This window comes from Zosterops lateralis, assembly GCF_965231275.1.
Source record: "Zosterops lateralis genome assembly, chromosome: 19".
Lineage (NCBI taxonomy): Eukaryota > Metazoa > Chordata > Aves > Passeriformes > Zosteropidae > Zosterops > Zosterops lateralis.
This window is the reverse complement of record NC_139779.1, coordinates 6612930-6637633: the sequence shown is the minus strand read 5'-3', so window position 1 is coordinate 6637633 and position 24704 is coordinate 6612930. Positions and strand designations below refer to the sequence as shown.

General features: G+C 42.6%; 1 protein-coding gene across 5 annotated transcripts in view; it reads left to right on the top strand.

Moving 5' to 3' along the window:
- The window catches only part of CUX1 (cut like homeobox 1), a 271503-nt gene that overhangs the window by 191282 nt on the left and 55517 nt on the right, over positions 1–24704 (top strand). Inside the window, exons 13-20 of one of the 5 annotated variants that reach the window (XM_083875165.1) lie at positions 4841–4889; positions 5904–6000; positions 7405–7770; positions 8738–8803; positions 10176–10277; positions 12500–13326; positions 14760–14925; positions 15587–15643. In XM_083875165.1, coding sequence (XP_083731291.1) covers positions 4841–4889; positions 5904–6000; positions 7405–7770; positions 8738–8803; positions 10176–10277; positions 12500–13326; positions 14760–14925; positions 15587–15643 — 1730 coding nt within the window. Of the gene's footprint in view, positions 1–4840; positions 4890–5903; positions 6001–7098; positions 7771–8737; positions 8804–10175; positions 10278–12499; positions 13327–14759; positions 14926–15586; positions 15644–24704 lie in introns of all 5 variants that reach the window. The other 4 variants (XM_083875164.1, XM_083875166.1, XM_083875167.1 and 1 more) reach the window with 4 other exon arrangements.

Sequence of the window (24704 nt, the reverse complement as noted above, 5' to 3'; positions counted from 1 at the left end):
ACGAGGAAATTGGGAATATTGGCAGAAATTGCATCCAGAACCAGTGGAACTGCTATATCTGAGAGTGCTCCTTTTTCTTGCAGCAGAGGATCACAATAGCAAATAAAACACATGTCCATGAAGAAAAGCCACTAAAACTATTGTCCACAAAGGGTAAAAAGTTTCAAAATCTGTGGTGTTTTAGGTGGACCACTCTTCAAAAATCTCCAGCCAACACCTGAGGGTATTGTGGACCAGGTGTGTCATGCAGAGCCTTTGGCCATGGTACCTTTTCTCTGCTCCTGCCTGCCAGTGTTCAGCACTTACCAGTTTAATGCTGGGCTTGTTTCACTGTATATTTTTGCTAATATATTGTGGTTTTAAACTAGAGCCACAAACAGCCCCTTCCTATTTCAAGGGATTTTCTTAAGAGACTTAAAAGAGCCTCATTTTAAACTATAACAAGATAAGCTGTCAGGTTCAGAAGAGAACTTTTCTGACTGGAAATATGTTTAGTGTCAAGGTTTAAATAACTGCGAGAAACTCCCATCTCTTCTTTCATCATTCTGGCATTTCTCTGTGTGTGTTTTAAAAAGGCTGAAATAACCCATTCCCTGGTTTAATGAGGTATTTCAGATGAAGCTGGTAGTCCTGTGCTTTTGTTTACACGTCCCTGGAGAATATGGAAAGCAGATTTGGATTTGCAAGCCCCACAACTGCCCAGCCCCTGGTGCTGATTTATTCAAGCCACTCTGGCTGAGGCTCTGGTTCACGACCAGCTGCAGCACACCCTGATGTAGGGGTATAATTTTCACTTAAATTAAATGAATTGACCATTTCTGTGGTCGTTTTACCTGATTATTACCTGGGCTCAAAATAGCATCATCGCTTAGTGATTGGGGGTAAATACATCCATGTCCTCTCCTGAGTTAGGGGAACAGCTTCAGGTTTTAGCCAGTTTATGTCCTCATATGTAAAGCAGTGAATGAAAATAAGGCCACAGCCTTCCAGCTTCTTGCATTAGATATTAAATGTAAATGTGCTGAAACAACAAATGAGTTTTGGACCCTGCCTGGTTTAATGCAAAAGTGTAATACAACAGGACAAGGACTTTAAAGCCAGACTTAAAGTGCCAAGAATCCAATATACTCATTGAATATACTCATTAAGGCTTACTTTGCATTTCTACTTTAAAGGCAAACCCTGTATTCCTGATGATTATATCAATATTTTAATTTTACTTTTTTTTACAACACTGACTTACATGAGGACAGAGGGAAAGGCAGATGAGAGAAGCTGTGACACGGGAGCCTTCATATGGTGCTTCTGCTCAGGATGAGCCTGCAGTGAAATTAATGGGAGGCTCTCCTGGAAGTGGCCCTGGTTGGGTACCAGTAAATTAACCTTGTTTTCCCAGCTGTTCCAGCTTTTATATCCCTAATTTGTGGATTGATAACTGGCTTGTAAGAGCCTTGGAGTGCATCACCATCCCATGAGATGGTCTGAGGGTTGAGACCCTCCAAGAGAGCACTGAGGATGTTTGCAATGCTGCATCCTCCAAGCAGCTGCTTCACACCATTCCTATGCTCCATCTAATCCAAAAGCTGTGCTGAAGGCTAAATGTGCATCCCCTGGCAGTGACGCTGTGATCTAAAGTGAGACTTGCTGTAAATGAGACTGGGAGAAGTCTGTTTCTGTAAATCTGGAGCCCTCCCATTGAATCCTTGTGCCCTGAAACACTGACAGAAATTAACTGCTCCATAACATTTGCACCAAGAGAAAAGAGATCTTGTCAGTAAGGCAGGAAGAGAATAGTTTTAGGTGTTTTGGCACTGATGTATTTTCCTTAATCCTTCCTGGGATGTTAGAGGCCGAGGTGTCTCAATATCAGCCAACTTCTGACTCTGGAGGAACTTAGGTGGGCCCATGTCAAGATCTGGCATGGGAGGATTCTTCACTTTCTGCCTTGGCTTTTGTGCCCAATGGCTTCTAAAGCTATTTTTGAGATCTGAGAGCTCTGTGTGTGCTCTCAGTTCCCTCTCGAGTAGCACGACAGCGCTGACCCTGCTGCCTTTGCAGTCGGGATCAGACAAACAGAAAGTCGAGCTGTCCCAATGCACTCTTTGCTTTGCAGTCAGATCTTTCAAGTCTCCTTAGATGTGCAGATTTAAGTCACAAGATCATTCCTTTAAAAAGCAGGTAACTGATCTTGAGCCACAGATTGAGTCAAGATCTCATGGGCAAAGATATTCCTGGAATCCAAAGAAGAGACGTTGTGCTTCCTCATATTCCTGAGGAGAATGTGTCTTTTGTGACACATTTGGAGAGTCGTTTTTGACATGTTTAACTTTTACATTCTTTAGAAAATGAACCTGCTGGAGTGAATATTCCTCTTAGGGCAATTAGAGGTGCCATCAGCTTCATTTTAAGTATATTTTGTGTTTCAACTATATAGGAAATTACCTGTGAAATTGTCAGAAAGTTAATTCAGTTAGCAAAGAATCCCCTTCAGGTAGGCAGAGGTCAGTAGGTTTCCAGCCAAGGTTAGAATACACATTGCCTGCACCAATCACTCTGGAAACACAGCTGCTACAAGGCTCAGGATCCTTCCTGAAGGTCCCAGCTGGCAGCAGGTGCTCAGAACCAAAATACATCAACATGTGCAAGCAGAGGGATGCCAGGATTGGGACTTTAGAGGCAGATTCTTGGGGTGGAGAACCAAATAGAACCATAAACAAGTTTATCCTTCCAACCATTGTCAGCCTGGTTCTGGGGGCACCACTCACATCTGCTCCTTTTGGGAGAGAGCAGCTTTTTCTGGTTTAGCTTCATCCAGGAGGAAGGAAGGTGTTTGGAATGCAGCTGGATTGCTCCACATGGCAAAGCCACGTGTGGTAAGTGGGGGACACAACTGGTCTGAGCTGAAATGGGATTCCCCACGGGATGTTTGCCACGTGATAATTTACTGTTCAAATTCTGGGCTTGAAATTCAAATGGGTCTCCTCATTTGGGCATCATGAGGATGTGCAGTAGGACTGGCTGTCCCTGCAGAGGCCATTCCCTGCAGAATTCATGGAAACAGTGACCTGCCAGTGGCTGGGGTTTCCCTGGATGAGTCTCTGTGCATTTATCTCCCCCAGCACCTCAAAGTCTGGGATGCAGAGCTGTGCCTCCAAAGGGGTGTCCCTAGAAACACTGGCTTTTGGGGGTTTCCCACCTCAGTCATACAACTGTGATGTCAAAGTGATGGCAGGGTCTCTGAGAACTTGAGCCTCTCCCCTTGGCTGGCAGGAGTCCACTGATAGCACAAAAGAGTTGTTTTTGCACATTCCCACCATCACTTTATGTGCTGTGTGTGGAGTGATGGCTCTCCTCTAGAGCCAGGCAAGAGGTGACACTGAGTGATGCCATGTAATGAAAGTGATTGCCAGAAATTTGTGGCTTCATTAATTACTATATTTTAGGGAGGCCTGTCAGAATTAACCCTGTGTGCAATGAGTATGCACAGATGCAAGGTATACATGAGGTGTCTTTCTCAGATAGACCTTTTTTCCCATGTGTTTGCTGTGACTTTGAGTGATCTTGAATGGCCCAGCGACGTGATTTCCAGAGTGTCACTTAATGCACATCTAACTCTGGATTAATCCAGGAACAAGTTCAGGCAGTTAATGGGTGCCTGGTTAACTCCTCGTGGCATCCAGAACTAGTTCCTGTGTCTTAATACTGGACTTCTGCCTTTTTTTCCTCTCAGTTTCCACATTTCATGGAATCACTGAACATTTTGGGATGGATGGGACCTTAAAGCTCATCCTGCCATGGGCAGGGACACCTTCACTATCCCCGATTACTCCAAACCCCATCCAGCCTGGTCTTTGACACTTGCAGGAGCAATTCCAAAACCTTTAATACATGATCCACAGCTTTTAATACAGTTTAATACATGATTAAATAGATTGTTCCTGCTCACAGAGTTCCTGGTGCTTTATACATGACAAATGCTGTATAAACACCATCTATATGTGTTTATATGTTTTTCTTCACCAAATGAATGTTGTCTTTGTACAGTAAGAAGCTGAACTCATTTATTGCTTCAGTCTGAGGAAGTTCATGTCCTGCCTGCAGCAGGCTGATTGTAAAAAAAATTATCCAGCAAAGCACAGTAATAAGTCTGGATTCCTGTAAGATTCTGGTTTGCCAGACAACACAGCTCTAACTTAAAGCCTCTGAAGGGAGACATCCTCTGACCACTCGCTATTTGTATAAAATACTGACAATGAGACTATCAGATTCTTCGCCTAATGTACTTATAAATATTTGGATCTTTCATATTTCTTAAGAAGTATTGGGCCATTTTGTCTTCCCTTTGCCATAGAACGAGGGGGTTATTAAAATGAAAAACTGCCTTTTAGCCTGTAGTGCCTTGGTTGGAAAATTATTTGTGCATATTTTCCTTGCTGGTGAGCTGGTGTATATCCTATAAAGCATTGTAGTGTGGTGGTGATTCCCCTATTTTGTTGCTTTGCTACAACTTCATCATTCCCTTCCAGCTTCACAGATAAATTTATATAGTTTCTGACAGCTTAAAATGTTAGATCCTTATTAACCTTTAAATTTACGCTGTAAACTGGCCTGGTGGGATTGCATATGGAATGATTTAGATGATGCTTGAGAAAATTTTCTTATCCAATAACTGGTTTGAGGAGTTATTCTGTATTCATTAGGAGATTGTGTTACTGCAAGGAAAGTTGTCATCACTTGTGGTGTTGCTGGAGAACAGGACATGATAATGTTAATGCTCATTAGCGGAGCTGTTACGAAAAGGAGAAATAGAAAATAATTTTCTTTTTTCTGCCTTCCACAGTATATTGAAATCCATGGAGTTTGCACCATCTGAAAGCTCTGGTGCGCAGGTACTGAACTTACTTTTGTTTTCTTACTTATTCAGCAGCTCAGTTGATTAACAAGAATTTTGTCTTGCAATTCCTTGGTGTTGACATCAACAGTTTCCTGTTGATGTTGAGGCTTCTGGGTCCATCCTTGTTTTCCCTGATGTTTTCTTATGTAAAAAGCTGAACTGGACTTTTTTTCCTGTTAATTTCATTTAAGTGGTCAAGGACAAAGTGACGTTTCAGCTGTGCTGGAGTAGATAAACCAGAATGTTGTGAAGTTGAGTCATTTAAAGATACTGGAGGTGGTGTACGAGCAGCACACAGTGCAAGGACTTCAGCATTTTTAAGTATTTGTTAGCCTTGAAAATTTCTTTTCACAAAAGGAAACAAACCTTGGAGTACTGAGAAACCTCTGCTGTGCCAGCAAATTAATCTTACTTCAGTTTAAAGGTTATGAATTAAATTCCTGTTTCTGAAATCCGAACTGAATATCGATGTCCTGGGATTAATTTTCAATGGGTTTTTTTAATGATCAAGGGTTAGGTATTTAGGGGAGAGTAAATAGCAGGTTTCTCTGACTGATGTTATTTTGAACAAACTGTTTCTGCTGAAACACAGCATGTCAAGGAAATGCTTAGCTTGGGTCAGTTGACCTAGAAGGAATAATATAATCTTAACTCCTGTTTTAATCAGATTAAAAGAAGTCTACAGCTTTTAAACTGAAAGCGTGCCAGGACCATTTAAAAATAAGTAAGATTAAGAAAACGTTCCATTACACATCTCAAAATAATGCAGAATTGATGAATGATTTACAATGAAAATTAATCAGTGAATCTCTTCCATGGCTCACATCAGAGCCTGGAGAGATTCCTGCAGATCTGTGCCCAGTGAATTCCCCCACTGCCTTCAGAGACCAGTCGAGCACTTGGGGTGGCTTTTTTAATATTTTTTTTCCCTCTGAAATCCTTTTTTAGTGCCTGAGTGAGATTCTCAATGCTTTGAGAACCAAACCTCCCCCTTTTTGGTTTCCTTTAGGATGCATCCAAGCCTCTGGAGGTGCTGCTGCTGGAGAAGAACCGCTCGCTGCAGTCGGAGAACGCCACGCTGCGCATCACCAACAGCGACCTGAGCGGTAGGTCCACCCAAATCTTGGCTCCTCTGGTGCCTCTGCTGTCCTGTGATGGGAGGGAGGGCTGAGTGAGAGCTGAGTGTCTGAGCTAATGCATGGCAGGAGGATTGAGAAGCAACAGGAGCACTGAGTAACATTGGATTTCTGTAGTTTTATAGGCTGGATGATGAAGTAGAAGTTAGAGAGTCTATAAAGGTTAAGGAAGAGGCATTACAGGCTGTACCAGTGTTTGAGGCTGTCTTCTGTTTTGGGAACAAATCCATCTCTTTCCCACACACACAGTGTTATGCAAAATGTTTGCATGTAGAACACAGTCTTCCTGTCTGATACACTTGGATATACCACCAGCAGGTCAGCTTGGGAAAGCAAAATCCTTTCTTTCCAGCGAAGTGTGTTTGCTGTTTGGCTTCCCTAATGTGGGATTTTACATCTTGTGTGCACATTTTTTTTAAATGGCAAGTCATGGAATTTCCAGATTCTTGAACAATGGTTTTTGCAGCTGGAAGAAAGTTAAAAGTTGCCACTGGCCCTGGGATTACTGAATTCTGAAGCGTTTTCTGACTTTTAACTGGGTGATCTTGGTGCATCCACCTAATGGTTATTCCTTTATTCAAATTGATTTGTTCCAAAATGTAAATGTTTGCTGCATCTGGGTTCAGTCAGGTCCAATGAGTCATATCTTGAATGAGAGACATCAGAGAGACTTGCTGTCTGTAACTGCATTTATTTAACTGTATCACTGCACTTCATGTAACTGTTCTAGTGTTAATGTCTGTAAGGGGGATTCTCCAGGCTGCAACATACAAGAAAGGTGCAAACATGAAATGCATGTTGTTTGTTTCGGGGGCCTTGTTTGGCTTAAAAATTTTCAATCATGGAAAAAAAATAAATTAAAAATAAAAATTAAACAAAAAAAACCAAAACCCAACAAACGAAAACAAACCAAAACCAAACAAAAACCAAAACTCCCACCGCCACTCCATTGGCCCGTGTCAATCTGCACTTTTTTTTTTCCCTTTGCGGGGCAAACTTTGCATTTTTTTATCTTGGTTTTTCCCTCTTTGACCCCCCATAATGCATTATGTTTGACCTTCCTTGTAGGGTCAGCCAGGAGAAAAGGGAAAGACCAGCCTGAGAGTCAGCGTCCTGCAACCTTGCCGGCCTCCCCTCCTTCCCAGTTGCTCCGCAACGCGGGGGAGCAGGCTTCCAATACTAATGGTACACACCAGTTCTCACCAACGGGTTTAAGTCAAGACTTTTTCAGCTCATCCCTGGCAAGCCCCAGCTTACCCCTGGCCTCCACAGGAAAATTTGCACTAAACTCTCTCCTCCAGCGACAGCTAATGCAGTCCTTCTACTCCAAGGCAATGCAGGAAGCAGGAAGCACAAGCATGATTTTTCCAACAGGTCCATACAGCACAAACTCCATATCTTCCCAAAGTCCATTACAACAAAGCCCGGATGTAAATGGCATGGCCCCATCTCCCAGCCAGTCAGAAAGTGCTGGGAGCATCTCTGAAGGCGAGGAGATAGACACGGCCGAAATTGCACGTCAGGTGAAAGAGCAGTTGATCAAGCACAATATTGGCCAGCGGATATTTGGACATTATGTGTTGGGACTGTCACAAGGGTCTGTGAGTGAGATCCTGGCCCGGCCTAAGCCATGGAATAAACTGACTGTGAGAGGCAAGGAGCCATTTCATAAGATGAAGCAGTTCCTGTCGGACGAGCAGAACATCCTGGCTCTTCGCAGCATCCAGGGCAGACAAAGAGGTAAGAGCTCCCCCAGCCCCCTGCTCCTCTTAGTTCCAAACATTCCAAACCAGGAGCTTCTCCATCCGGGGCTGTTTGTGCTGCTGCTGCTGCTGCTCCCACCCAGGTTCAGGTGCCAGGTGTAGCAGGTTCAGCCCTCCAGCCCTGCTTTGCAGCACTCAGGCAGGTTCGTATCTCTGCTTATGCTTTTTTTAGCCACTGGCTGGTGCCTGTCAGCAGGAGGGAGCAGCAGGGACACTCACAGCCCTCATTTCCCAACCCCTCCGTGCCACAGCTGAGCACGGAGCAAAAAAGGGTCAGCAACTACTCGGGGTATCAGCCCTCAGAAATACTTGGGAGTTTTTTACTTGAGGTTATTTACTGAGACCAGGCTTTTGTTTTGTCTTGTGTGATTGTGTTTTTTCCCCAAAGTGTTCTGACAAAATAGGATAGGTGATGCATGAGATGAGTAATTAAAACACAATCCCAGTTTAAAGCAGCTTTGCATATTTAAGGCAGTGATTTTAAGAAGTAACATGCATTTCATTGTGATTCATCTTAAGGCTGAGATTTACATTTGGAGAAACTGAAAAGTAAGTTGTTTACAGTCAAGAAATATTGGAAAGGACAGGCAGGGTTTTCCTAGATTTTGTTTAATTGGAAGCACACACTGTTAGATTTATAATCTGTTCTTCCTTTTGATGATTGTACTTGAGGGGATTATCTGCCCATCTTTAACCTCTTCGTTTTTGGTATCTCTAGACATTTATTTATATCTGTCTAATCTCCTTTCCGAACATAGCTGTAATCTTTATTAACAAATCAGCCAGACTTGCTTCTTCCCAAGTAGCCAGTTCCTCCTGCTCAGGGGCCCAAGGGGCCAGGAGAGCTCAGGGCCAGGCTGCCAGCTCCTCATGTCACACAGCCCATGATGTCAGAGCAACCATCCCCTGATTGTTTTGTTCTTACCAAACTTGTTTTTCAACAGAGAATCCAGGCCAGAACCTGAACAGACTATTTCAGGAAGTACCGAAACGAAGAAATGGGTCTGAAGGTACGTCACAGGCAGGTGTTTTTCTTTGCAGTCAATCCCTAGGAAGTGGAGTGTGCTTTAGCTGTGTGTTTCCTTAAAACTGTGCAGTTTGATTCTGGCCTGGAATCTGATAGAAAAACAGACAGTAAGTATAAAACAAACCATGGGTTAGATGAACACTTTGCTTTTTCTAATTCTGCTGCTGCTGTACTAACGTAACCCTGTTTGGATAGTTCTTTCCCTCCCATCCTCCCTGTGTACGCAGATAGAGAGAGAGGAGTGATAGAAGTTGCTTTATAAAGTCATCAGACCTATTGAAATGCTCTCTTCGCTATTTTTATGGTTTTAGAGGGAGAAAGTTGCACAGTTCTAACATCAATTGCGTACTGCTTCTGCTCTAGATGTACTTCTTTCTTTTCATGGGGCTTATGCTGACAAATTCCACTTTAATACACTGCTAAATTAGTGTGATGCTTAGTTCAGTATTAGATATGAAAAAGACAACAGGACAAGTGAACATCAGTTCCATAAATTATCACTGAAGAGGAAGTCTGCACATTTTTATTATAGATTAGTTGCAGATTTTTTCTTTTAGTAAGATCAGAAAGAAGGAAAAACAAAAGCAGGTACACCAAAGGTCTGTAGTTATTCTGACTCCAGTCACAAATTACCTCACTTGCTTACAAACAATAATCTCATAATGGAAAATGCAGTTAAGTGCAGTAGCACTCACAGTTTTCCCTCCTTTTCTTCCCCTTAGAGGTTAAAAAACAAAACAAAACAAAAAAACAGAAGCAAAACCAAACAACCAAGTAATAGCTCTTAGCTGGAGAGTACTTCAAATGGTATCTGCGTTTAAATGACTCTTTCTCTTAATGTATTAACCTCTAGAAAGTTAAAAATTGTTTTTATTGAGTTTTATTGAGTTACTTTTTAATTCTGTTTTGGGCTGAATGTATACTCATCCTACTTTGCCTAGCAGCTGATGCCGTTTTTAAGTTGATTCCTGGGCTTTTGTTTTTAGCTTTCTTCTTTTCTCATCCAGTTCTTTTCCTTTCTGTTTCCTCTCTCCCTCCCAAAAAAAGAAAAAGAAAAAAAAAGAAAAAAAAAAAAAAGAATAGATCTCTGTATGTTACCATAGAAAAGGAATATATGACCACCTAGTTCTTCCTCTGATGTTCTCACCATTCCAGGGCAGCCAGAGACAGGCACAACGAGGATATTTTGCTTTTATTATGTTAAGTACTTTTTTTGTGTAAATGTTGGTAAAGGTCCTGTGTGCAAGTTGTCCTCAGTTTGTGCTGGCCGTGTATCACATACAATGTGTCTTTGTGTTATAAAAACAGCCAAATAAGAGTTTTCTTGGTGTCATCAGTTGTGTTTTCCTCCCCAGGTAACATAACCACACGAATCCGAACCACAGAGTCTGGCTCTGATGAAGCCATCAAATCCATTCTCGAACAAGCCAAAAGGGAGCTGCAAGTACAGAAAACAGGTAAGTGCTCATTTGGTCTCTGCCTGCTTTTACTGCAGAATTTAATTAAAACAATTGCCATGAGCTTTCTGGTCAGTTAATTATATTCTGAAAACCTTCAGTATAGGTTTTTGAAGAGTTTTTTTGGAGATTTTTATTGTTATTCAGCGGAGTTGTTTCTGTCTCTGAGACATCCTGAGTTAAGGTCACACATGTCCCAGCGTGATGGGGTCTCTGCTCTGCCCTGCTCCCTGTGGGATTTCTGAGCACCTTTATCCCTGTGCAGAGCTCTGAGCTCCTGGCTGCCCTCCAGACTTGCAGGAGTCACTGAGGGGAACCTGCAGAATTCCTTCTTCTCCCAGTTTGCTCCTTGGAAAGGGAACAGCTCCTGCTTTCTCTTCTCTTCTGTCTCACTCATGCCCCAGGGACACAACTGCATGGGAGAGGGGCTGGATGGATTTGTTGGGGTGAAGGTCACAGGCAGCAATTACCAGTCCCAGAACCATGGTACATCCTGTACTCATATAGGCACACTCAGTCCTGACTCTTAGATGACTTTATTTTTGGTTACAGAATGTATTCAGTGAATGAACTGGCAAATCCAAAACACATTCCCTTTCCCAAAAAATCCTTCTTGGCCTGAGATAAGTCTAATTTCTCATTGTATGCTGTCATGTAATTAACATTTCTGTCTAGTCCATAGCCCTCAGTTTTATGAGTTCCCAGTGCTGCTATTGGGCTGAAGTAGAAATTTCTGTGCCATACTTCTGTTTCATTTTTTAAAGTAAATACTGATCTACAGTTTTGGATAGTTGTCTTTCAAATGAAAACTAAGTTAATCTCATGGCAGAGTATAAAACACTAGTTAATATAAGATCTAAATAATATGACTTGATACAGGAAATTATTACATAGAGAAAAAATATGGGCTTTGTGCAGGAAACGGCAAGAATGTTATTCAGTAGCATGTTTCATCTGAGAGTCTCAGACTTCCTTTCAAATATTAATTCGGCCTCAAAACTCCCTGTGAAACCAGCAGATAAAACAGCAGAGAGAATCTCACTGTCTTTTTTTCCTATTTCTTAGCTTTTCATGTATTTTGCAGTCTGTGACAGGAAGGAATGTAGGGAGACAAATTCAGAAATGCATTCAGATGAGCCTTAGCATTACTGGAGTGGTACACAGAGTGTTGCAAATCTTATTTCACTTGGAGGCCACTCCTTGCAGTGTGGGGCTCCCTGCTCCCACCTGGTGCTTCCCCACTTTCCCAGTTCTCTGCAGAGCAGCTTTCAGAGGAACTGGTTTCCAAGCACTGGGGACCTCAGTGGAGACTGAAATAGAAGCAGATGCCATTGCAAAACCTCCTGGCTCTGCAGAGATAATTCCCCACCCACGTTCCAGTCTCTGCTCATCCCCGACTGCTGCAGCACAGCCACCCAAATCCTGGTTCCCCACTGGAATGCTGCATTTGGGGGTTGTCTCTGCTGAGAGCACCCGTGACTCCACCCTAGAGCTTTGGATAAGGGAGAAGGTGATGGCCAGGTATCAGCCTGGCTCTGGTAGAGCTGTTTATTTCAGTGGTCGGGACCATGGAACAAGAAAACAGGAAGCAGGAGCATATTTAGCTTGTCAAGTGAAATAATGATGATCATCTCTTCCTAAAGTTCTGCCTTTGTTGTAATTTGTGTGTTGTGTTTTTGAAGTTAAAAGGTCTCACCTTATTTATACTGTAATAGTCTGTCCAGGTGAATGCAGCTGTGTTCAGTTCTGAGTGCGTGTTAAAGTCATTTGTGGAGAAAAGAGTGAAGTGAAAGGTTAAATAACTTTGTAAATGCAGCTATAAAATGTTATTGACCACGTGGGGGTGGGGGAGGAAGAGGTGAAGGCTTGATTTTCAAAGGCATTTATTTGAAATTGTTTACAATGGTGGAAGGGCAAGTGATCCCAGACTTGTGCAGCTGAGTCTGTGCGTGCAAACATCCAGCACTTTGGCAACTCTCAAAATTTTCCAGTGAAGAACTTTGGAAATCTTACCTTATTTTGAAAAGTGCAAATCTTTGCTTAGTGAAAACTCCTCCCTCCCATCCAGAAATGTATTTCAGCCCTTTCAGCACCCCCCCTCCCCCACTTTTTTTTTTTTTTCTTTATTTTTTTTTTCCTGTCAGGGCAATGTTTACAGTAGCACGTGTTGAATATAAAGCATTTTCCTCTGTTGCATTTAGTCTTTTGGTTGTTTTTCATAGCTGAGCCGGCTCAGCCGCCTTCTGCCTCTAGCAGTGGCAATTCTGATGATGCAATTCGATCCATTCTGCAACAAGCCCGACGGGAAATGGAGGCACAGCAGGCTGCCCTTGAACCTGCCTTAAAAACACCACCTCTATCTCAAGCTGACATTTCTATCCTGTCCCCCAAACTAGTGTCTACACCTGCAATGTCTTCAGTTTCCAGCTATTCTCCTTTGGCCATATCCCTGAAGAAACATTCATCTGTCACTGATTCCAGTATCTCTGCGTTGCAGAACCTCTCTGGGCTCAAAAAAGAGCCTCAGGAGGCACCTGTTTTAGAGCTTCATGGAATAAGTGATTCTGCCCAGGGTATGTTGAGGCATGTTAAAAATGAGTTGGGACGTGGTGGTGTTTGGAAGGACCATTGGTGGAATACTGTGCAGCATGAGAGAAGAAATGCAGCTCTTCCTGAAGATATAAAAGTTGAGGAAGCCAGTGGTGGAAAAGAAAAGGTCAGCAATCAGACTAGGCCAGATCGTAGCCAGCTCCAAGGACCGTCTTCTTCTGAGTATTGGAAAGAGTGGCCAAACGCGGAATCTCCGTACTCACAGAGTTCTGAATTGAGCATGACCGGGGCCAGTCGCAGTGAGACACCACAAAATAGCCCCCTCCCTTCATCCCCTATCGTGTCCTTGTCCAAGCCATCCAAACCTTCGGTTCCTCCACTGACACCCGAGCAGTATGAGATTTATATGTACCAGGAGGTGGATACGATAGAGCTAACGCGGCAGGTCAAGGAAAAGCTAGCAAAGAATGGCATCTGCCAAAGGATCTTTGGGGAAAAGGTAAAGAAAAGTGGTTCTCTCTTGTTTCACCAGTGTTGTGATTGTGCCCTCTGCTCCTGACACACAGGTGCAGACCCAGAGGGGGACGTGCCATGGGTGTCCTGTGGAAAAATGTTTTTGCTCCGTGTGTGAAGTGTTTCAAAACTAAACTCACTGAAGTATTAGTTTCCCTGTGTGGTAGGAATTGCAAGGATTTTTATGCAGGGATTGGCTTCAGCCACTTGGAATTAGGAATGGGGCCTTGAGTTTAGAAAACTTGAAAGCTGAAGCAAACATTGCTGAGACTCAATATTTCATGCTTAATGTAATGAATTCGTGGAATATTTGAGTAATACCATTGTCATGACTGGAGAGCCTTAACTTTATTATAAGTGAAGATTATGGACACAAGAGCATTTTTCCTTTTTCATTATTATTTGGAAACGTGCACAAGGGCATTAAAACAAACACATGGAAAATCCCCTAACTCTCCTTAGTCTGAAGTCAAGAATTCCAAGTCATTTCTAATACCTGGTGCTCAGCACCTCAGTGTGCTCTGAGATGTTTTAGGGCTATGTTTGATTACAGATAAGGCTCCCTGAAGTTCTCACGTTGTGAGCCCTAAGCACTGAGCACGTGGGATTTTGAGGGTCCCTGACCACCAGAAAACCCCTCCCAGGCTGTAAAAAGTGTAGGACATTTGTTGTTTCTTCTTCCTATAAAGAATTGAATCAATATAAAAGTGTAATAGGAGCTGGCATCGCACTATTACCTTCTCACTAAGATATAAAATGAAAAGTCTGACCTCTCGGGGTCTTTAAAGATCCCATGGCAGCTTTCATTAAGTATGATTTTTAACTCTTGTACCTGTGCTGAATTCTAGGCAAGTAATTGCATTCTGCCTGTCTGAAATTCTGCACCCTCCCCCCCGCCCACTGCAGTCAGCTGTATTCTTAAATATTTACATATGTGGAGCAGCCGCTGCTACAGGTGAAAACACACATTGTTGTAATTCATCCCCCAAAAATCAACCAAATATAGGCCTAGTCTCAAAAGTCCCAATTATTTTTGTTTGAGAACAAAATACATGCCAGTCATTGCCTGTTTCATCTGCCTGTGTGTGCCTGGACTGGGTGTTTTTCCTGTTAAAACTGATGAAACTGTTTGACACAAAATATGAAAAGCATGCAAATCCCTCACCAGGCTGCTGCCACCCAGATTCTGCAGGGAAAAAAAACCACCTTCCTTCAGAAGGCAACACGGCGGGAATAAAAGCATTTCCATCAGAGTATCCACAGAAAACAGATTTTATAATTGTCCAATTTTTACAGATTTTATAGTTGTCCATATACAAACAATTTGAGCAATACAGTAAAAGAAATCAAAATTACTTAAATTCCCCCCGTTTCCAGTGCCAGTGTGTTAACGTGCCATTCTTGGTTGCTTCACTTCAGGTATTGGGGCTGTCCCAAGGAAGTGTCAGTGACATGCTCTCCAGGCCAAAGCCATGGAGCAAATTGACCCAAAAAGGCCGAGAACCATTTATTCGTATGCAGCTCTGGTTGAATGGTGAGCTGGGACAGTGTGTCCTGCCTGCACAAGGGCAGCAACAAGGACAAGGTAATTAAAATTCCACTATGTTGTTTGAGTTGAGGAGGAGGAGATTTTTTTTTTTCTCTATTTTCTGTATTTTTTTTATTTTTTTTTAAATTTGCAGTAAGCCAGCCTTGCACCAGTGCTGGTCCAGGCGTTGTGGAAGTGGCACCAATCCACCCTGGCAGCCCCAGCCGGTCCCTAAGGGGACGTGCTGGGAATGTTTACAAACGTTTATGTGTAATTGATAAGCAGCAGTTATCAAGTTCCTCATTAGGGTGATATTATCTAGGCATGAATATGACACGCAATCCCAAAAATTTTGGCCAAAGAGCTGGAAAATGTTGCGCGCTGTTTCCTAGGGTTGCACAGGGGATTTTGTGGATTGTTCCAGGGAGAATATCGATTGCTGTCTCAGGAGGTGAGCTGGAAAACTGAGCTTTAAAGGGGGAATGCTGGGTTGCAATGACACTTTTATTGTGGCTGTCTCTTCCCCTAATACCTACTGACACAGAAAAGGCAGGCTGGAGCCTGGCCTGGGTCGTACCTTTCTGTGCCATGAGTTAACTGAGCAGCAAGCCCTTGCCGAGATCAGCACTTTGCTATTTGTTGAGCCTGCTTACTGTTTAGTTTGTGGTTTGGCATCTCCTTTTATTGTTCCCTGATTTTCCTCTCCTCTCTTATCTAGTCCTTCACTCTGTGACATCATTACAGGATTCCCTACAGCAGGGATGTGCAAGCTCAGGTAATCAGCTGGTTTCAATGATTTGCTCTGAAATAATTCTCTGTGCTTTTGTTGCGTTTGCTTTGATGCTGAGAGGTTTCTCACATTTTGTTGTATCATACAGGAGTCCCTTCAGTTTTTTTTATTAATGCAGTTAATTCCTCCTTCTCTCCTTGTTGCTATGGCAGATGTAGGGAGCACGCATATTTAGCTGCATATATTAGGTAAAGAGACTCTGTCTGATCTTAGAGATCATTGGCTCTGTAAGGGTTTTTTTTTTACCATAGTTCAGCTTATCAATGTGACATGTGACAATGGCTGTAAAACAAGCCCTTGGTTTGTAATGTGATCCACATACTCCAGCTGCCTCACTCGCTGGTAGTTTTTTTTCCACTCTCCTTTGCACAAAATCTGCTTTGTTAATCTGAAGGTGGGGAACAGACCACGTCACGTCTTTTTCAAGCTTTGTTAAATATTCCCAGCTGACTTTTTTTTTGGTTTTTTTTCTCCTTTCCATTTGCGAAAAAATAAATATAAAAGCAGATGCAGCAAAGCTGAGTGTCAGAGAAGTGAGTGGCTGAAGGCTTTAGAGATGGTCACAGGATAGGAGGGAGGCTGGGACAGGAGAGAACAGCTGTGTTCCTGCTGTTAGATACCAAACTCTACCCACACAACCTCTTTACCAATGAAATGCTTCACTGACGTAAAACACTCCAGAAAAATACCCATGCCCTGCTCTGTGCTTACAGCCAGTGCCCTGTGTTAGAGAATTGCTGCATTTCAGGGCACAGACAGGGATAGGTTGTGCTCTTCTTCCACCTTTCTGCTATTCTGAAATACTCCTTCTTTTTCTGCAGCTCACTGGCTTTACTCTAAATGTGCTAATGAAAGTGCTTTTTTCTCTCTACTGAGGAAACTATTTTGCATTCTAAAAGATTTTACTTGAAGAAAATTCGTGATGATATTCTGTCCACGTTTTTCTTAAGGAGAACAGTTGAAAATAAATACATAAAAGCAAAAAAAAAAAAAAAATGCCCCCAGTAAAAACAAGCCATGAAAACAAAACCAAAATGGGAGAAAATTATTTGCAATCATAGGGCTATTGTTACTTATAGCCAAGCATTTAGGGAACATGGAAATTTCCTGTGATGGTTCATTAAAAACATGCCATTGAGTACTTTTTTTTGTGGCATCAATGCCGTGCAAGAGTGTCACAGTTACAAACGCCCGAGACAGCGTGGAAAATATGAGTAATTAATTGTAGCCATTTTAGGGGGAATTCGAAATCAGAGGAGCTGGGAAATGCTGCATTGTTATTGCTAATCTTCATATTTATGAAGATTTAGACTAACTCTAATTATAAAAGATGGAAAGACAAGCCCATAGTATTAAAATCCGACCACCTTCTGGATTCCCGGGGGGATCGCTGGGAGCTGAAAGTGATTTCCTTCAGGAAGTTCAGCTTTGCTGCTGGGATATTTTGTTCCCTCCCACACTCCCAGTGTCGTTTGTCAGTTCCTGCCCTTGAGCTAATATTTTGTGAGGTGACACATTCCTATCAGCTAATAAAATCATGTTATTGATGATTGTCCTCCTTCATTCCTTAAAGCCAACTTACAAATGAGAAAATGGGCTCGTGCCCTTTTCTACCTCCTCTCGGAGGATTAAAAATAGAATTGTTGTACAAAATGTTTTTTTTCTTGGTGCCTTTCTCTGTGTGAAGGAATAAGGAAGGTTGTGACACCAGGCAGAACAAAAGAGCAAAAACCAAGTTATTTGAATGAGGAAGGGCAGTTTGGTGATTTCCTTTTATTAGCAGCTGTTCTGTAATTAAAAATGCAGCAAACAGTTTGGAAAAGGTAATAATAATTATGCATTTGTGAAAGATCCATCACTCCAGGGCAGAGAGAAGAAAAAAAAAAGAGAGAGACAGCTCCAATTTTCTGGTCTTCTGAGACATTTCCCAGGAAAATCAAGGCAGAGAAGGTTGCATACTTGTAATTTTAAAACAGAAATTAATCAGAACAGTTTTGAAACGAGGAAAGGTCTGGAGCCTTTTCCATGTAATATAATTGGCTTGGAACTTGTTGAATGCATGAAGGGAAAGAAGTGAAATTAAACTAATACACTCAGTGGCTCCTGAGTGCTTTGCCAAGAAGGTCTTCAGTGTACAGAGTGTCAACATGCATAGTAACGACTCAAACTTTTATTAGCTGGGAGTATTTTCATTACTGTTTGGCTCTATTCTATCAAACTAGCAAGGTTTTCTGGATTTCTGAGCCAGTTAGTTACACTTCTAGATCATAAGGTTTTGATAAACACCTCATTCATGAAAATCTCACCTTTGGTCCAGTAATTTTCCATTTTCACGTGTGGACAGATGGGCCAATCAGTGTTTCATATGATGAATGGATAAACATATATGTATTTTTATGTTTATATGTATGTATATATGTTGAGATAGCAAAGAGAAGCCAGGCTTAGTTTTTCTTCTTTGGATGCTGTATTCATGAATTTTGTAAAAAGCAGCCTATACCAAAATGACAGACAGGTATAGACCTGTATTTTCTGCCTGTGAGCTTTCCTCAAGGCTTGATGATTTTGTGCAAGTTTTAGGGAACATGTTTTACACAAAAATGGTGTCTGTACCCTAGGTGGTCAAAAATAGTATTGCCGTGCCTTTTCTAACATTTTTTCTGTGTATTTCTTTCCACCTAAATGCTCTAATGCCCTTGGGTAAATCTGCCTTTTTAATGATTTATGTGTCAAAAGCATGGACCAAATCACATGGAAAAAAAAGTTGAATTAGTGTCACCCAACTGCATCAGCATTTTTTCATGATGAATTTGGCCCTTATTTAGTTGCATTACTGCTGATGGGAGCCGGGGTGGGTTTGAACAGTTGCCATGTGCCAGGAGAAGGCTTGGATATTTTTTCTAAATACTTGTACTGTGCACAGCTTTTATTAGTTGGTTTTATTTTGGGGCTTTGTGCTGCGTATCTTTGGAGATTGAGACAGAGTTTCCTTTCTGGTGCTGTTGATTCCGTGGCTGCTCACAGGAAAGCTGAATTTTTGCACTCACTGTTTTTTTTTCCTTTATCCTCTGTGAAGGACATCCACTCTCTCTATATACTACATTAAAGGCTTGCAAATACTCAGTGGGAGGAAGACGTGCCTTTTTGGTGTGTGTTTCTGTAAGGGTCGTCTTATGACCTAATGTGGAAATCTTCATTTGCCGATACAGCTGCGGGTGATCTCAGGGGATTTTGAATTTCCCTTTTGTTTGTCTTCCTTTCTGGGTATCATCCATCATTCCTAACCTCATGCTGCTTAGCAATAGTAACACTCATGGGAGTTGAAGAAAGGATTATAGCAGCATAAAATGGGGAGCTAATTAGAGCTTGTTTCAAAATCAGAATCTAGCTTGAGATAATTGCATATTATCTGGTGATTTAAAAACCTGAGATCTACTGTATTTAGATCAACTAAAATATGCATAAAAGCTTTCTTTTCAAAATAAGGCATTCGTAACAACGGGGAGATTACCTCTCATCATCCCTTGGGAAGGCAAATCGGAAAAACCTCAGGATGGTTTAGTGTTGTTGTGATATTAACAGAGAGATCGGGGTGTGATGGCAAAGCCATTTATTTATGTAGTACAGATTCCTGTAACATTTGCCGGTGCAGAAGGTGCTGAGTGGGCAGGTAGTTAACTGTGTGCTGGGTGGATATTCCCATTTTCCTGATCCCAGGAGAATTCTGTCACATTGGCTACTCTGCGAGAAGTAAAAGTAGGAAGAGAGAGTGTTTCAGGCTGGCAGCCCAAATTTGGAAATACCATCCTGATGCACTTCTGGGAAGAGCTCAGTAGCCTTGTGGTGGCAAAGGAGAAGCTCTTACCTCCATCTCCCTGCATTTTATCATCTTTTCTTGAGTTGTTCTGGTTTGTTTGGGTGGGCAGAGCTGTCCAGAGCACAGCTGGGATTAGCACAGGGAGAGCTGAATCCTTACACTGTGACATCACCAAAGTGATCAGTGCAGTGATGCTGACAGACCTTCCCAAACTGGAGCTGGTTTTTGTTGTTGAATCAAAAAGGAAAAAAAAAAAAAAAAAAAAAAAAGAGAGAGAGAGATGGTTTTGCAGTCATTTGCTGGCATTCCAGGTTAATAAAAATGTATGACATGGAATGTTTGTGGTTAATGTAGTCTGTGAAATGGAATAGAAGGGAGATCACATGGCTCAGACAGACAGACAGACAGCCGACTGCAGGAATTCCTTGCAGAGATGTTTTGTGTTTGATAACCAGTTATTTAGTCTTGGACTTGGGAAAGTTGTGGCCTTTTGTGCTAGGTGCAAAATGTGGTTTTAAAGTTCAGAGCTGAGTAACTACGTCAGCCAGAGAGTTACCTTCATGCTTATCCCTGGAGCACCCTGGCACATCATGGTGAAGTTTCCCCATTCTTTCTGTGTGGTTTGGGATTGGCTCAGGAGCAATTGTCCGGGGCTGTCTTGATTTCAAACCATAGGATATCAGTTGGCTCCTCATAAGGGCAGCTGTTGTAGTCTGTCTGTAACGTGTGTGATCATCTTCTGTGCCATTTCCCTGACATTTGGACCATGAAAACTTCCCTGGCAGCCTTTCTGGTATCAATAAAACCAGGAGAATGGCTGTCCGGGCACCTCACTGGGACCTAGGAATGCAGCATGAAGTCAGTGCCTCGAGTTGATTCTGTACATGACACTGGCTCTGATTCCTGGGCATTCCTGTTTCCTGCTGAGGTCTGTCCTGCCCAGGCTGCCCCCACAGCCCTGCTCCTTTTCCATCAGTGATGCTTTACAAATAGTCAGTATTTGTGGAGAAATTCCTCTCCTGGTTGTATCCTTCTCTGTCCATGAGACCACCCAGTGATTAAATTTCCTTAATTAAATTTAAAGGACAGAAAATGACTCTGTCCTTACTGTGGTCACGACTTTGCTGTCACAGGAGGGCTAAAGTAAAATACAAAATCAGGGAGTGAACACTGTTTTCTAGGCAGATTCTCTTTGTGACTCAGTTACAATGTTAATACAGCAAAGAGGAGACCCGTGCTGGATTCTGAAGGCAAATTTAATTCACTCCAAAGTGTAGTTATGGACTCCTAGCATTTGTTTTGGAGAAGTTACCCAGTCAAGTTGCAGCTATGTTTTATTTCTGTGGTTAATTTGGGAATGCAGGTCCTTGACTCTCACTCTCCCCCTTAGTGTGAGATCCCCAAGCAAGGAGGTCAAGTGTGGCTCTGCAGCAGCACTGAGCCAGGCACAGCAATGCCATATCCTTAAAGTTTTTATTTTCAAAGAGCAGAATTAATAAATGAAAAAAAAATTTTAAGCTGTGTGGAAAAAAGAAACTTTCCTGACCATTATTGCCTCAGGCTACTCAGGTAGTTCACAGAGTAGCAGTTGGCATGAGAGTTTCTAAAAACAGGTTATAGGTAGGGAGAGAAACCCGTGGCCATTGAGTAGTTGAGCTCTGTAAATTCCACTGTTGTTCATTTCATTACTTATTACTTCATATCATTAATTACCAGCCTTTCCCTTCCCCTGTGCCTGCACACTGGGGCCTCCCCTGGGGAGGGGACCCACACCCCCTCCCTGCTGCCAGCTGCAAACCACAGAGGGGCTGAGTGGAAAACGAGGAGCTGAGAGACGGGAAAGGCAAATTCCAGACCAACTGGAGCTGCACAGACACAGAGCAAGGCCGTGGCTGTGGAGCCCCAGCACAGGGAGGCCGAGCACCCCCAGGCAGGGTCAGGAGCTGGGTGTACACTGGGTTCTGTCCCCCGTGGGCTGGCAGCTGCACAAGAGCCTGGAAAAGCACTTCTCCAAAGGGAGCAGATGATTTTCTGTTAGGGATAGAAGGCTCTGGCAGCTGGCAGAAGCTCACGTTGGTGTTTTGGCTGCTGCTGGGGAAAGGAGAGGGGCTGCAGGTCCAGCCCTTGGCCACTGGTGGGATGGAGATGGCCACGGTACCCTCAGCCCTCCCTGGGCAACAGCCCGACTGCTGCTCAGCAAATTACCAAATGCTCCTCCACTGGATGAAAATTACCTTGCTTTCAATTCAAAGAACAGATAATGGGCTATTTTCCTCCTAAAATACTGGGGAAGAAGGTGTGCGAGCACCAAATGTGCGGGTTGTTATTTCCCTCTTATAATTGGGATGGAAATCCTCTTCACCCAGTAGCTCTGAAACAGGGAAATAAACAGCCTGTTCTGATTATAGAGCTACATATTGCTTGATAGCAAATCATTCCCAAGACAGAAAAAAAACAGAATATTACCAGAAAATTAATGTCTTCTAAGTTATCTTCCAGTCCGTCCTTTACATTAGGGTGTGAGAGAAACTTAGGAATTTGTCTCACCTCATTTGATGTGTGTTGGAGGGTTTTTTAACTTGCCAGCAACCTTCTAGAGAAACAGCAAATGAAAGAATCCAGTGATTATTTTAAATCTGATGAGAAATGCAACTTGCATTGAAAACAAAGTGGATTTGAGATCAAATTTAAATAAAAGTGAAAAGAGAAAGATAGCCAATTAAAAAGCCAATGAAAGGAGAAAATACAACTACAACAAGAGATGTAAAATAGGCCCAGTGGTACATCTTCAGTATTTATACTTGTACTTGTCAAAGATATTGCTGATGGCAACTTGTCACAGAATGGTTTGGGTTGGGAGGGAACTTAAAACCCATCCAGTCCCACCCCTGCCATAGGCAAGGACACTTTTCCCTATCCCAGGCTGCTCCAAGCCCCATCCAACCTGACCTGGAACATTTCCCAGGCATGGGGCAGCCACAGCTTCTCTGGGCACCCTGTGCCAGGGCCTGCCCATCCTCACAGGGAAGAATTCCTGCCCAACATCCCATCCATTCTTGCCCTGTGGGAAGCCATTCCTCTATTGTTCTGTCCCTCCATGCCCTTGGAAAAGCATCCTTCTCTGTTTTCTGGTGTTAGGTGTTCCCTTCTGGCCTCATCTCCAGAGCCATCTCTCCTTTTCTTGCTGCTTTCCTGGGGATCCTGGGATGGGTTCCCACACGAAGGAGGTGTGAGATTGACCACAGTGTAACCACAGCTGTGGTTAATGTTTGTTTCTCTGGTTTACCCCTCTGGAACTTGGGTCCTAAAAATAGTGCAAGTTTGAACTGGCAGATGTTTCATTTGTCCTTTACGAGAGGACCAAAATTAGCCTCTCATTTGGCACCTAAATAAAGCAACTTAACTGCCTTTATGCGAACTTTGCAATTACTGTCTATTGAAGTTGCAACATTTTGTTGTGTTTGATGGGGAAGGGCGTTATATAAGCCACACCAGCACCTAAAAAGCCACCAGACCTTGAAAGAGAGAGGACAAATATGAGCGAGCCCAACTGGGTTTTCTGGGGGGGTCTGATTCGGGTGATTGGTTATTTCTTTTTTTACTTTTTTTTGATCCAAGACAGGTGTTTTCCCTAATGAAGGTTTCATTAAAAAAAAAAAAAAAAAAAAAAAAAAAGAAAGAAAAAGGCAAAAGTACCTTGGAAATGCTCAGAGAGCTGTCTATTGTAAAGGGAAAAACATTAATAAAAGGACAGCAATGGTTTCTCTAATTTTCAGAGAAAAATCTGCACAGAATGCCTGAAGCTGGGTTAGCAGTGGGACTCCCCAGGGGCAACAGAAAGATGTTATAATCAATTACCACATCATAACACTGATGTATGATAATTACTGAGTGTTCCTCCTGAGATAGTGCAGCATTTGGCTGGGATGCGGCTCTTTCATGGTCCACTGCCTGATTAATATGCAAATAATAGGCTGATTGCATGATGAATGCAGAAAATGAGTTCGCTGATAACGTGAGCACCGAAGCGGGAAGATGATAAATTACTTTTACTGACTGTCCTACATTAAGTACCCTTTCTCAACAATTTTATCACAAATTAAGTAAAGCAGTATGGAGAGATTATGAGGATGTGTAAAATAATGTACCTTAATAGCTTTTATAATATTGTTGCGTACAATGTAAATGTCATTTTGTTTCAGCACTTTTCTCCAGCACTCCTCCAAAAAGGAGGATCTTTAGTGCAGCCTGCTTGGGGTGAGTCTGCTTCTCCCTCTGCTGAGGGTGGGTTGGGAAGGAAGGAAGGAAGGAAGGAAGGAAGGAAGGAAGGAAGGAAGGAAGGAAGGAAGGAAGGAAGGAAGGAAGGAAGGAAGGAAGGAAGGAAGGAAGGAAGGAAGGAAGGAAGGAAGGAAGGAAGGAAGGAAGGAAGGAAGGAAGGAAGGAAGGAAGGAAGGAAGGAAGGAAGGAAGGAAGGAAGGAAGGAAGGAAGGAAGGAAGGAAGGAAGGAAGGAAGGAAGGAAGGAAGGAAGGAAGGAAGGAAGGAAGGAAGGAAGGAATCATTAGCCTGGGATCCATCCCATATGGACATAGCCTGTGGCAAGGGAACGTCCACACTGTTTAGTGGGGGAGATCTCTGTAAATGCAGTGCACAGTGCACATATGCATCCTGCTGCAGCTTCTGCTGCGGAGCAGACACCAGGTTCTAATCTCCAAGGAGGGTGTGGAAATACCTTCACACTCAGGCTCCTGACGCAGGAGGACAACAAACAGTCATAAAATTGGTGCCACGTTCAAGCAAGCTGGTTTAACACATCAAATCACGAGGTCAGCAAGTCAACAGAGACACCATAAACTGCAGCAGAATCTCCTCGTGGAGGCTCTCACTCTGTTTTTTTCCAAAATGCATTGTGCACACGTTTGTCTTGATTATACTAAAAATATAACACTGTGGGGTTGTGGCATCTTGATTGATTGCTTCCATGACATATTTGTTTTAGCATTCAGAAAATCCTTAATAAAGCGTCTGCACACAAGCTGGTTTAATAATAAGGTTATTGAAAATATTTTTCCAGCAGTTATTTCTAAATATTGATTTCTAGTTAAGTTACGGAAACACAGAAAAATCTGAATATTAAGGAAAGATTGGCAGAGTAGAGCAATGTCTTTTAAAGCAGCCATGATTCTGCTATTAAGCATCTAATTTAAAATATGGTGTATTTTTAGAAAGGG